The 13,165-nt window shown below is 48.4% G+C and overlaps 1 protein-coding gene across 2 annotated transcripts in view; it reads left to right on the plus strand.

The window, feature by feature from the left end:
* The window catches only part of LOC103601909 (polycystic kidney disease protein 1-like 2), a 69,986-nt gene that overhangs the window by 32,094 nt on the left and 24,727 nt on the right, over positions 1-13,165 (plus strand). Inside the window, exons 17-22 of one of the 2 annotated variants that reach the window (XM_008586316.1) lie at positions 1,755-1,954; positions 2,645-2,853; positions 3,477-3,693; positions 7,356-7,584; positions 9,373-9,577; positions 10,774-10,878. In XM_008586316.1, coding sequence (XP_008584538.1) covers positions 1,755-1,954; positions 2,645-2,853; positions 3,477-3,693; positions 7,356-7,584; positions 9,373-9,577; positions 10,774-10,878 — 1,165 coding nt within the window. Of the gene's footprint in view, positions 1-1,754; positions 1,955-2,644; positions 2,863-3,476; positions 3,694-7,355; positions 7,585-9,372; positions 9,578-10,773; positions 10,879-13,165 lie in introns of both variants that reach the window. The other variant, XM_008586314.1, reaches the window with a different exon arrangement.

A 13,165-nucleotide genomic window follows, 5' to 3' on the forward strand; every position in this document is an offset into this window, starting at 1 on the left:
TCTTTCCTTATGAAAGTCACAGAATAATATTTTTTATGTTAATGAACAGATGGATTTGCAGAGGATTCAATATCTGGCCATTTGGGGCTCCTTTTTCATGTTGTTTTACCCTGGATGGATTTTTCAGCACATACTTCATATCCTTTCCTGCTGCGTACCCTTCTGCATGGGTTTCCAAACACATATAAGCAGATGCAAATGTACCACACGCACACACGCACATACACATACACACTTAATATTATAGATTTTTGCTTATATCTTTTAAAATGGCACATTACTTTAAATGTGATGCCTTTTTTTCTATAATAATATATCAGGAACATCCTTATGGGAGAACATGTTTGGGTCAGAGTGTTTCCTTATTGGTTTTGTAATATTCCATAGAATGGATGTCCCAGACCAAATTCAAACATTCTCATATCAATGGGCAGTAAGTCTGTTTCCAGTGCATTTATTCAGGTGGCTTTTCCTCTCAGCTTTCCAGCTTACCTTCCAAGTGGGAAAAAGTCTGAATCAGAGAGACTTGGACCCCAAAAGAGGTATAACACAGACGTGGACATGGACCGTAAATCCCACATGGCTGCCACTGACTTGCTGTATGGCCTTGGATAAGTTCCTTTACCTCTGCAGATTTCAGCTGAAAAACAAGTTGTGGTGTCCCTACTCCAAAGGGCACTTGTGCAGATTCATGAAACAATGCATGTAAATGCACTTGGTCCAGTGCACAGCTCAGAGGAAGTGCTCAATTTGTAAGAGCAGACACTGTCACCCAAGTGTGTCAAACCATATGATGCCTGGAAACTGGACAGGGAGCTCTCTGAAGGAAGGCAGGACCATGCCACTCCGCTCATGAATCTCTGGTGCCCAGCAGAGTGTCTGGCACACGGTCCCAGGCTCAGAAATATGGATGAATGAATAGAATGACAACGTGGAAATCCTCGTTGTTGGCAATTGGCCCCTCTCTTTATGTACCTTTGCTCTAAGTCCAGCCCATCCACACGGCCCAATGTGATGGTCACAGTGTGGTACGTCCTTGGAGCGGTATGTGGACTAGTCAGGACAGGTGCCAGCTAGCAACCTCAGCTCTGCACACTCTGAAAAATCCAGGCCCTCGAGTAGATCATGTGGTTACACTACATTCTACTCACAGGAAATAATACAAATTTTTATGGAGACCGTGGTGCTGTTTACAGAGACCTGCCTTGCAATTTTTATTCTCTTAAACTGAACCCAGTTTGAACCTGAGTCTGAACCCAAGCCTGGGATTTTTAACTTCTATACTCTAATGGTCTAATTACATAAACCTGAGAATATCATAGTTATATTATTATACTAAAATCGTGGCAAAAATAATAATGCTAATAATGACTGAACACTCACCTATATGCCAGCTACTGTCCCAAATGCTTTACAAAAATTATCACTTTTAATCCTTTCTTTTGTTATCCCTGTTTAACAGACTGGTAAACTGAGGTACAAACAGTAAAGTAATACACCTGAGGTCACATAGCTAGTAGGAGGCAGTCTAGGATTCCAGTCCAGCTCTTCCCAGAGTTTCCATCATTGACTCTAAGTGATGCTGCTATGATGCTGTATTTCTTCTATAACAGAAAAAACTATGTATGATAAATCTTAGAAACGAATCCCTTCCTCTCTTTCTCCCTTTCATCCCAGGATTGCTACAAAGAGACTGTTCTCTCCCCATTCCTGCCTCCCTAAACGCCTGTCTCTCTCTCCCTGCCTGCCCGCAGCCACCTGTTTTTCATGAAGACCTCCACAGGCTTCCAGGATGGACACATCTGGTATTCCATCTTCAGTGGCTCTGCTCGGAGCAACTTCACCCGCGTCCAGAGGGTGTCCTGCTGTTTCTCCTTGCTCCTTTGCACCATGCTGACCAGCATCATGTTCTGGGGTGTCCCGAAGGACCCAGCTGAGCAAAAGATGGACTTGGGTAATTCCCACTGTCATGGCAGTCAGGGCTAGTGGCTGGCGAACATGAGCCTTCACTGCCCCAGCAATGCCACTGTGATTCTAGAGTCCCCAAGACCACCCTCAAGTTCAGTGATTCACTAGGAGGACTCACAGAACTCAGAGAAGCCATTGTACTTACAGTTATGGTTTACCGCAGCAATAGGATACAGATTAAAATCAGCAAAAGGAAGAGACACATGGGGCAGTGTTTGGGAGAGACCAGGCATGGAGCTTCTAGCTGTCCCTTCCTAATGAAGTCATGGACAGTGCTAACTCCTTCTGATAATGATGTGTGACAATATGCACCAAGTGTTGCCAACCAGGGAAGCTCACCTGAGCCTCAATGTCCAGAGTTTTTATTGGGGCTTGGTCACATAGATATGGATGACCACCCACATGGCTGGCCTTAGCCTTCAGCGCCTCTAAAGGTCAAGTCAACACCATGTGGCCCAAATACCCACCATAAATCACATTGTAACGATAGGCTACCTGGTGTGGTACAAGGCCCTAAGTAAACAAAGACACTCCTATCAGGCAGCATATCCTAAGGGCTTAGAGGTGACCTCCCAGGACCTGGGCAGTCCTTCACTGCACAGCCACCTTCTGGAAGGGGTAGAGGAACTGGGCTCTGGGTAGCTTCCCTTTAACCTCTTCCCTCTCCTTTCCCCAGGTAAAATTGAATTCACTTGGCAGGAAGTGATGATTGGGCTGGAGAGCTCTGTCCTCATGTTCCCCATCAACCTCCTGATTGTTCAGATCTTTCGAAATGCCCGTCCTCAGATCCCTAAGGAGCAGAACCGTGGGAAAGGGGACCGGGGATCTCCCAACCTGACTCCATCACCACAGCCCACGGAGAATGGCCTTCTGACACCCGAAGCAGTGACGAAGGCATGTTCTTAACCTCAGCTAGTATGTGTGTGGTGGGGTCGGGGGGTGCTCTAGCCTTGGCAGAAGTCAGGTGCAGAATGGAACTTGGAGCCTGGTAGCCCCATGTTGTCTAACAGCACCAGTTGACAAGATTCACCAACTAAATAAACACTCACACATGCACACATACATGGGCACACACAGTGCACACACATGTACACAGACACACATATAAGCATGTGCACATATTTGTGCACACACGTATACAGACACACACACACACACACACACACACACACACACACACACTTTTTGAGTACCTGCTATGTGCAAAATATCTCACCCTTACTACAGACTCCCAAGCTGGAAGCCCACAGAAGAGACTCCTGTACTCATGCACTGGATAAGCTCTTGTTGAGCATCTACTATGTGCCATGCTTTGGGGAACACAGCTGGAATGAGTCAGTTCAAACCCTAGAAGGGGGATGTTAGAGGTGATGGAACAGAGGCTAGAGAGGTCAACCTCCTGTCTCAGTGGACAGAGCTGGGCTTCCTGGGGCCTGCTCATGACCACTGTGCTGCCCCCCCCTTGCCTGTGGCTCACGTCCCCTCACCCCACCTGGGCTGCCTTGCAGGATATGTGCAGACTCGTCAGCTCACTGTTTAAAGCTCTGAAGATTCCATCCCCTGCCTTGGGCTGGGACTCTGTGAACTTGATGGACATCAACGATCTCCTGGCCTTGGTGGAAGACATCATTCGTCCACAGAACATGGCAGGGCAGGTGTTCTGGGAGGAAGTCAGAGAAAGAGAGGACCCTTTAACACTCACTCGTGGGTCTACACAACTGAAAGGTAAGTCCTGGGCATTTCTGTGCAAGAAAGGCAGCATTTTGGATCCAGGTGCAGACAGGACAAGGGGACTTGTTTCTATCATTAGGGGGTCAAGAAGTTGTACTGGGGTCTCCCTCCCAGCCTCTGTGTGAAAAGCCATTATTGCCCTCTGTCTGCTGCAGGCACCCGGCTGTCCTCACAATGCCATGCTGCTTTCCCACTAATGGCTTCACACATGCTGGTCCTATAGACTAGAATGTTCTTTCTCCTCTCTTTGTTTGGCCAATTCCTACTCACCATTTAGTATTGACTTAAGTATTCCTTCCTTGGGGGAGCAACCCAAACCTCTCAGCCTACGTTAATCCCTTTGGTCCCAGGCTCTTTAGCCCCTAAGATTCTCCTTGCATTTAGCCTGCTTGTAGCCAGGTAGTGAATCGTGCAAACACCGTCCTTCCTGGACTGTCAGCTCTGTAAGTTGGGAGCCATCCACCCATCTTGTCTCCACTCAGAAGAACCACCTCTGGGTTCTGGCTCTGCCATTGACCAGCTTGTGATCTTGGACAGGTTGCCTCAGTTCTCTGTGCCTCAGTTTCTTACTCTATAAAAGGTTGGAGGATGCAAAGTTGAACCAGATTTGTTTTCAAATGTGTGAGTCAGGACACAAGATGATGCACAGGGCAGGAAAACAGGTTAAAGAACATTGAATCAGAGACTGAAAAAGTTATTTCTTTATTCTCTTTCAGTTCTCCTGATTAAGAAGTCATAGAGAAAATCTCAGTTTGATGCTACTCTGTCTTTAATGCCTCTAACACTTGTTCATCATTCTTTTTTTTTTTTTTTTCTTTTTGTCTTTTTTCGTGACCGGCAACGGATCGCAACCCTCAGTGTTGCGCCCGTACCGGACCGGGACCGGCAACGGGATCGCAACCCTCGGTGTTGCCCCCGCTCCTCGCTCAGCCAGTGAGCGGCCGGTCTGTATGTGGGATCCGAACCCTCGGAGGGAGCGCCGCCACGCTTCGCAAGCGGCGCACTGTAGCAGTGCACCACCGGGCCGGCCCACTTGTTCATCATTCTGTTTGGCAGAGATAGCAGGTCTCAAATTCAGAGCCTTTTGCAACACTATTCAGCTAGAATTTAGTAACATTGTTTCATTTTTATTAAGTTCTATGTATGGCACATTATTCTGGTTAGAACTAGTCTCCTGAGCCTCTCTTGCCCTTTTCTTATCCATCTCCCAACCAGAGCAGCACTGCCCGTGTTTAGAGCAGCGCCATCCAAGAGCTTCCCACAGTGGTGGAAGTGTCCTGTGGCCTTGTGGCTTTGGTGTGGAGTTTGAATGCTACCATCTTTAACATACGAAGCTGGACATAGTCTAAACCCAGTTTGGAACACAAAAGGGGTCTGCAGAATGGGCAATTTGAATTCTTACCTCTCGGCCCCACCTCTGATAGAATAAATTAAATTTTCTGGGGTGCAGAAAATGCAGGCCAAGCATCTGCATTTTTAACCAGTCACTTTGGTGATTTTTATGCACACTGAATTTTGAGAGTCACTGCCCTCAAGAGAAAGTCTCAACTACTTACTGTGGCACTGTAGGCCTTCATGGCCAGGCCCTCACTGATCCATGGTCTTGTCTGTCACTCTGCTCCACCTGACCCCATGCTCCAGCTACTCTGAAGGATTTGCCCCAGAGAGCCAGGTGTGGGCTGTTCATGACAGTCATCCTTGTGGGACTCTGCTGTCCCTGCACTGGACAGTGGGCCCTGAGTTTAGGGGCTTTGGCATTCACAGCTGGACATGCTGGCAGTGAGCCATAGATCTAAAGAACACGGACTCTAGAGTCGGCCAGACCTTTGGGATTTCCCAGCTGCAACAGCAGCTGTGCAACTTTGGACAAGTTGCTCAACCTCTCTGAGACTTAGTTTCCTCCCCTCTAAAATAAAGGTATTGATCCACCTAGCCCTTTGTCTTACTGTGAGGACCGAATGAGATCATAAGATACGTAAAATGCTTAAACCCCATCCTGACACAAAGCAGGTATTCAGTAAATGGTGTTCTGATTGGCAGTGATGGTATCTTCCAGAAACATTAGCAGGAGCCTTGCAACACAAAAGATGTTGAGGCTGGAATCCTTAGCTGAGGCCTCCATGAGGGGGGCACAGGTCAGGAGGGTGAGAGAGGAGGCTTTGAGTCAGAGGCAGGTGGGAGTCCACGTGGCCCCCGGCATTCGCCCAACACTCTGGCCTAGATGATGCATGTACCCAACCACAGCCTACTCTACATGCATGTGTCACAGGTCAGGAGGGTGAGAGAGGAGGCTTTGAGTCAGAGGCAGGTGGGAGTCCACGTGGCCCCAGGCATTTGCCCAACACTCTGGCCTAGATGATGCATGTACCCAACCACAGCCTACTCTACATGCATGTGTTATTTTCTCATTCACCCCTCATTGGGTGACTGGGGGGGAATGATGGGGTGGTGGGGGAGGGGGAGTTCCATGCACCCCTGGGGCAGATGAACACTGATGCAGAGAGGGGCCCCTACTGCCCCAGGAGACCGTGTCCCTGGGCTCCAGCCTCCCAGCATAGGGCCCAGAAGCCAAGGCCGGGTTCTGCCTGTTGAGGCCAAGTTTCTTGTACAAGGCACAGGAAATAGTGGAAATGTTCAAATTCAGTTTTTTCTTATGATGAATATGTGTTACCTCTGTAATTTAAAACAAAAAGATGTTTCCAAAATTTTTTTTGGGAATCTGAAATTTGAACAAACTAACTACAGAAAAACATTCAGGAGATAATCAGGGAAACCCATCACTGATTGGATATTTGGTGCTACAAGGGGATTATCAAGAATCATATTAAAGATTGACCATGCCATCTTGGTTATCTTTTTAAAAAGAGTCCTTATCTTCTATGGAATTATACTAAGTTATTTCATGGAATGATATGAGTTTTAGACTTTGCTTCCAATTAATCCACGTGGAGAGAGGGGGTGCAGGTAAACAGCTGGCCATGAGCTGGTCATTTTGAAGCTGGACAATGGGTACGTGCAGCTTCATCTCAGCACTCTATTTTTGTATGTTTGAAACATTTCATAAATTTTAAAGAAGTTAAAAACACAAGATTAAGACTTACACCGTCTTAGGCATTAGGCAAAACAGGGTTTAAATTTAAATCTTACCATATTAAAGTATTTGCAGATGGGAAAATACTACATCTAGGATTTGCTTTAAAATACCCCAGGGAAGGGCAGGCCAGTTAGCTCTCTTGGTTAGAATGCAGTGCTGATAACACCAAGGTCAAAGGTTCAGATCCTCTTACCAACTAGTAGCCCTCCACCAAAAAAAAGCTAAAATATTCCAGCAGGGGGAAAAAATTGGGGAATAGAGATGAGACAAGATTGGCCAAATGTTGGTGACTGTTGCAGCAGGTGATGGGAATGGCAGTCTCTTCTATCTACATGTAAGGAAAATTTGAAAATGTCCCTGATAAAAGAGAAACATTCAAATCCTAACTGGCTGTGTGACCGTCGCACCTTACCCTGTCTCTTTGAACCTCAGCTGTCTCACGACTCAGCATATAGCAAGGTGCTGGATACTCAAAGGCTGCTGCTATTACTGTGGCTGTTTTTGTTGCAGCTGGTTTGCTGTTACATAGCACCAACTGATTGCTTTCCCTCTTGTCCCCTAGAGAAAATGTGGTGCCCCAAGCCTTACGTGGGGCCGAATGGCCCTTGGAAGGACAATGCCTTCAGGCAGTGTCTCTACTTTCAGCTGGAGCAGGTGGAACAGGAGTTGCGGCTGGTGGGAGCCCAGGGCTTCCCCCAGCACCACAGCTACGCCCGGGCCCTCAGGCAGCTGCAGACCCTGAAGGGCTGCCTGGGGGGACCATCGTGTACCCCAGCCCTGGAACATACCAGGTAATCCATTTCCCTAGGTGCTGGGGCCTGCTGAAAAGGGCATCCTGAACAACCTTAGAAGGATGTCCACCCGACCTTCCAAAGCAGGAATGATTCAGGATTCCTGCAAACATTCAGGCAGGTGGAGTTCAAACAGGGTTATTTCCTGGAAGACACTTCCAGCCTTTTCATAGCACTTTACAGTTTATAACCATTTTAATGTGGGCTGTTTCCTAGCTGTGCACCCTTGAACCTGTCCCTCAACCTCTCTGAGCCTCAGTTTCTTCATCTTTAAAATGGGAATGATAATGCCTATCTTCTGATTTAGACTTAAAACAAAATACATTTTGAAAGATAACCAGTGAAGTTTGAATACACACAGAAATTTGAATACAGTCAGATAACATTAAGGAATTATTAATTTTGTTAGGTGTGACATTGGCATGGTAATTCAGTAAGAAAATGACCATATTTGAGATGCATTCTGAAGTAATTACGGTTGATTTTGTAATATGTCTGGAATGTATTTTTAAATATTCCAGCCAAAAAAGAAGGGAGCGGGGACAGAGTAAATAAATACGACAAGGTGATGATGGCTGCTGAAAGTGATTGATGAGCACCTGGGGGGTTGTATGATGAGAAATTTTCATAGCAAAACATTTTAAAAGTATTACTTAGTACCAGCCTTCGCGGGGACAGAGTAAATAAATACGACAAGGTGATGATGGCTGCTGAAAGTGATTGATGAGCACCTGGGGCGTTGTATGATGAGAAATTTTCATAGCAAAACATTTTAAAAGTATTACTTAGTACCAGCCTTCCATGCTTGCTGTGAGGCATAACAGAGCAAATCTGTGGGAAGCACTTAGCACAGGGACTGGCCACTACTAAGCCCTGAACAACTATCACTGCTTTCATTTAGTAGAATATAGAATAGCTCTTTGGGGTAGGTACAGGTTACAGAAGAGAAAACAGAGGGTCTGAGAGGCCAAAGAGCTTGGCCAAGGTCATACAGCTGTGGGGAGGAGTGGGATTTGAACTTGAGCCCACTGGTGCCACCCTGACTGTGTCCACCCACCCCCCTTTGCAGAGCCTCTCAGATGAGCAGGCCCCCTCGTGGCCTGCCCTGGTGGTGTGTCCTGGTGGGCTGGCTCCTGGTGGCGGCCACCAGCGGTGTGGCGGGCTTCTTCACCATGCTGTACGGTCTGCGCTACGGGCGGGCCAGCTCCCTCAGGTGGCTCATCTCCATGGCCGTGTCCTTCCTGGAGAGTGTGTTTGTCACCCAGCCTCTGAAGGTCAGGACCCCCTCCCAGTCGTGGCTGCTCTTCCCCTCCTGTCAGTCCCCCNCGGTTGATTTTGTAATATGTCTGGAATGTATTTTTAAATATTCCAGCCAAAAAAGAAGGGAACGGGGACAGAGTAAATAAATACGACAAGGTGATGATGGCTGCTGAAAGTGATTGATGAGCACCTGGGGGGTTGTATGATGAGAAATTTTCATAGCAAAACATTTTAAAAGTATTACTTAGTACCAGCCTTCCATGCTTGCTGTGAGGCATAACAGAGCAAATCTGTGGGAAGCACTTAGCACAGGGACTGGCCACTACTAAGCCCTGAACAACTATCACTGCTTTCATTTAGTAGAATATAGAATAGCTCTTTGGGGTAGGTACAGGTTACAGAAGAGAAAACAGAGGGTCTGAGAGGCCAAAGAGCTTGGCCAAGGTCATACAGCTGTGGGGAGGAGTGGGATTTGAACTTGAGCCCACTGGTGCCACCCTGACTGTGTCCACCCACCCCCCTTTGCAGAGCCTCTCAGATGAGCAGGCCCCCTCGTGGCCTGCCCTGGTGGTGTGTCCTGGTGGGCTGGCTCCTGGTGGCGGCCACCAGCGGTGTGGCGGGCTTCTTCACCATGCTGTACGGTCTGCACTACGGGCGGGCCAGCTCCCTCAGGTGGCTCATCTCCATGGCCGTGTCCTTCCTGGAGAGTGTGTTTGTCACCCAGCCTCTGAAGGTCAGGACCCCCTCCCAGTCGTGGCTGCTCTTCCCCTCCTGTCAGTCCCCCTGACCTTGGACTCTGCCATCCCTTTGTTTATCCATACAGCAAACATACAGGGTGCTGCCTCTGCTCAGGCCCTGCAGCAGGAGGGGTAATGAAGATAATCACCGCAGTAACCCACGTGCTCGGACACTCACTCTGGGCCAGCGTTGCACCAAGACACTCACATTTCCTGATCACACCACTCTTAGGAGTGTACTCCCCTCTGTTTTATAGGCGAGAAAAGTTGAGTTAAGAAGTTAAGGTCACAAACATCTTGCTCTCGACCACATGTATAAATAAAACCGTGCTTTCTCAATTCTGAGATGCTTTTGATTGTGAGAGAGGACAGCAGTTCGAGGGAACTTTCCCTTCAGAAAAAACACTGAGCGTTAAATGTTTGTATTTCTGAGATGTAAAATTGCAGAAGAGAACACATTAGAGGAGAAGTTCTAAGCCCAGGCCGGAGCTGAGGGGGAGGGGCACAGCTTCCCATGGGAGGAGTCAGGCAGGAGGCAATTCCTAGGGACCCCCCCGCCCCCAGGAGGAAGGAATACCCAGTTGGGGCATGGGGGCGGGGAGGGGAGCTGCAGATAGGAGGGGATATTCAAAGCGACTATTCTGTGAGACATCGCCCGATCCCCCACCCCCATTCTCCCCTTTGGCCTCTTGTTCTACCCTGAACACCTTTATCACCAGACTCGAAAAACTTCTGATACCTTCTGCCAAGGCTAGGCTCAGAGAACATTAAAAACAGGGAGTCCTGAGACTTTTTGTTTCCCGACCAAACTACAGATTTCTACTATGCTTGTGCGTAGTAGGTGCAGAGATCACGTAACTGATTCATGACTTAATACAGGGAGAGGGATGGCAGGAAGCGGAGGGGGTTGTTCTCATGCTGAGAGATGGGAGCCCTCGAGGCAGCAGTGCAGCAGGGGGCAAGCCTCAGGTGGGTTTGAGGACTTGCCAGTCTCTCCAGTTGGTGGCTGGTGCCCACCAGCCTTGGCCCTCACTCTTCCTAACCACCTCCCGTCTCCACAGAAGAGAGACTGACTTCCCCAGACTGTGGCTCCTGGGCCCAGTGCCCAAATGTGGCCCCAATGCCCACCCCTCCCAGACCAGGCATTGAGAGCACCCATGTGGGCTCTGGGGTTCACTCCGATGTTTTCCAGGTGCTCGGCTTCGCTGCTTTCTTTGCGCTGGTCTTGAAGAAGGAGGAGGATGAGGAGGAGACTGCAGCCCCCCTGCTGGGGCATCTATCTGGTCCAGGTAATGGCGCCCTGGTGGGTGGACGCCCAGGTGGGTGGTCGTCCAGGTAGGTGGTCATCCAGGTGGATGGTCGTCCAGGTGAGGCTGAGCAAGCCCAGCCTCGGGCTCCCTGTCAGCCTTTCAGTCGGACTTGTGAGCCACCTCCAAGCCAGCCACAGGAAAGTGATTCCTTCATTGTCTCCTGAGCAACTGCTATGGGTTTCCCAAAGGTTCATGCATTAGAAACTTGCCCCCCACTGTGACAATGTTAAGAGGGTGGGAAATCCTATTATGGGAATTGAAAGGTGGGGCCTCTAGGAGGTGATTAGATTATAAGGACCCTGCCCTCATGAATGGCTTGATCCATTCATGGAGCCATGGTTCTGATGGCTTTAAAAGGAGAGTGGGCGAGGAGTTAGCTCTCTCTTGCTCAGCCAGTTGCCATGTGACACCTGCATTAGTGTAAAGAGCCACCACCAACAAGGCCTTCACCAGATGTGTTCCCTGGACTTTAGACTTCCCAGCCTCTGAAACTATAAGAAATAAATTCTATTTCTTCATAAATTACCCAGTTTCAGCTTAGCCGATTAGCTCAGTTGGTTCCAGTGCAGCCTTATATTGCCAAGGTCACGGGTTCAGATCCCCATATGGACCAGCCACCTAAAAAGAAAAAAAAAAAAAAGAAAATTACCCACATTCAAATATTCTCTTATAAGCAACAGAAATGGGCTAATACAGCAGCCTTTTCCTTCCCTCCTGGCCTGTCTCTCTAACACCCAAGCATAACCCTGCAGCTAGCAGAGGCGCCCTGAGGACGCAGCTCTCTGCTCTGGCTGGCCTTCTCTGTGTAATCCCGACCAAGTGGCTTCTCTGAGACTCAGGTCCTGGGGATTTAGAATGAAAAGCAGAAAAAGAATCAGCTTGTAGGTGGGTTGCAATGAGTGACTGTCAGTTAGACTTCTAGAACAAAGGTCTGTAGACTACAGCCAGTGGGACAAATCTAGGCCACCACCTGTTTTTGTAAATGAAGGTTTCTTGGAACACTGCCATGCTGACCCCTGTTCTGGGAGGCCACTGGCCAGTCTCTTCCTCCCAACCTGACTTCTCACTTCCAAACAAAAACTCCTGAGGATGCTGATATTAAGATATATACAAAAACAAAAAAGCAAACAAAGCAGAATCAACGACAAAATTGATGCAGAGGTCCTGACTTTCAGGGAAAATAAAACAGGAACAAACAAACAAGAGCCCCTGTACACCCATCATTAGACAGTGAGGTTCTGCTTCCTGGGCCTGTATTCTTCCATTCTAGATAGGGTTTTGGCTTTGCAGATCCAAAAAGTCCATTAAAATCTTCTCTCAAGACAAAAGAGTAATTTTTCTCCAAAGAGATGCCAGCCACCAGACCAATTAAATATTCATTCACTTGGTCCTTTGGCAATTCTTCAGGGAGTCCTGGGCTGTGTGCCAGGCAGCGTGATGGCTTGGGAACATCGCTGGCATAAAATTCACCCATTGTAAGTACACAGTTAGTTGATTTCAGTAAATTTATAGGGTTATGCAGCTGTCACTGCAATTCAGATTTAGAAGAGCTTCATCACCACGAGAGGTTCTCTTTCCCATTTGAAGTCAATTTCTCCTCCTTCCACCCCCAACCCCACCCCAGCCAACACAGCATTGACTGGCTGGAACTGGTTGCTAGCCTTGAAGTGAACAGCCCACCTGAGGAGCAAGTAAATGCACAAGTAGACAAATAAGTGTGAATTGAGATGGGAAGTAGGGTTGGTGAAGAACAGGAGAGCGCAGGCCTCTCTGCTGAGGCGGAATCTAAGCTGTCTCCTAAGGGATGGGGGTGGGGGACTGCACACTAGGCAGGCGCAAAGGCCCTGAGGTGGGAAAGAACTTGTCATTGTATAGCAAGCAGTGAGTGCGTGGCTGGAGCGTGGTGAGTCGGGGTGGGGGAGAGTGGCAGGAAATGAGGGTAGAGAGGTGGGTTGCGCAGTGCCTTGAAGGGGCTGGGGCAATGCTGGGGTTTTGGAAGGTGTTGAGTCGGAGAGTGGCATGATACCTGAGGTATTGGGTCAAAAGTGGAAATGGAGGGGTCAGTAGGGCGGCTATTGTAAGGGTCCAGGCTAGAGATAACAGATGCTGTTGGTTGGGTGGACATAGGGCATGGATCCAAAAGCTAGTTAGATCAATTCGCACCTGTCGGAATGGCTGACATGAGAAATTGAGAAATAGTAATGCACCAAACACTGGCAGGGATGGGAGCTGCCAGAGCACTTGTGCACTGCTGGTGGGAATGGTACAGCCGCT

The sequence above is a fragment of the Galeopterus variegatus genome, unplaced genomic scaffold (genome assembly GCF_000696425.1).
Source record: "Galeopterus variegatus unplaced genomic scaffold, G_variegatus-3.0.2 Scaffold3932, whole genome shotgun sequence".
Lineage (NCBI taxonomy): Eukaryota > Metazoa > Chordata > Mammalia > Dermoptera > Cynocephalidae > Galeopterus > Galeopterus variegatus.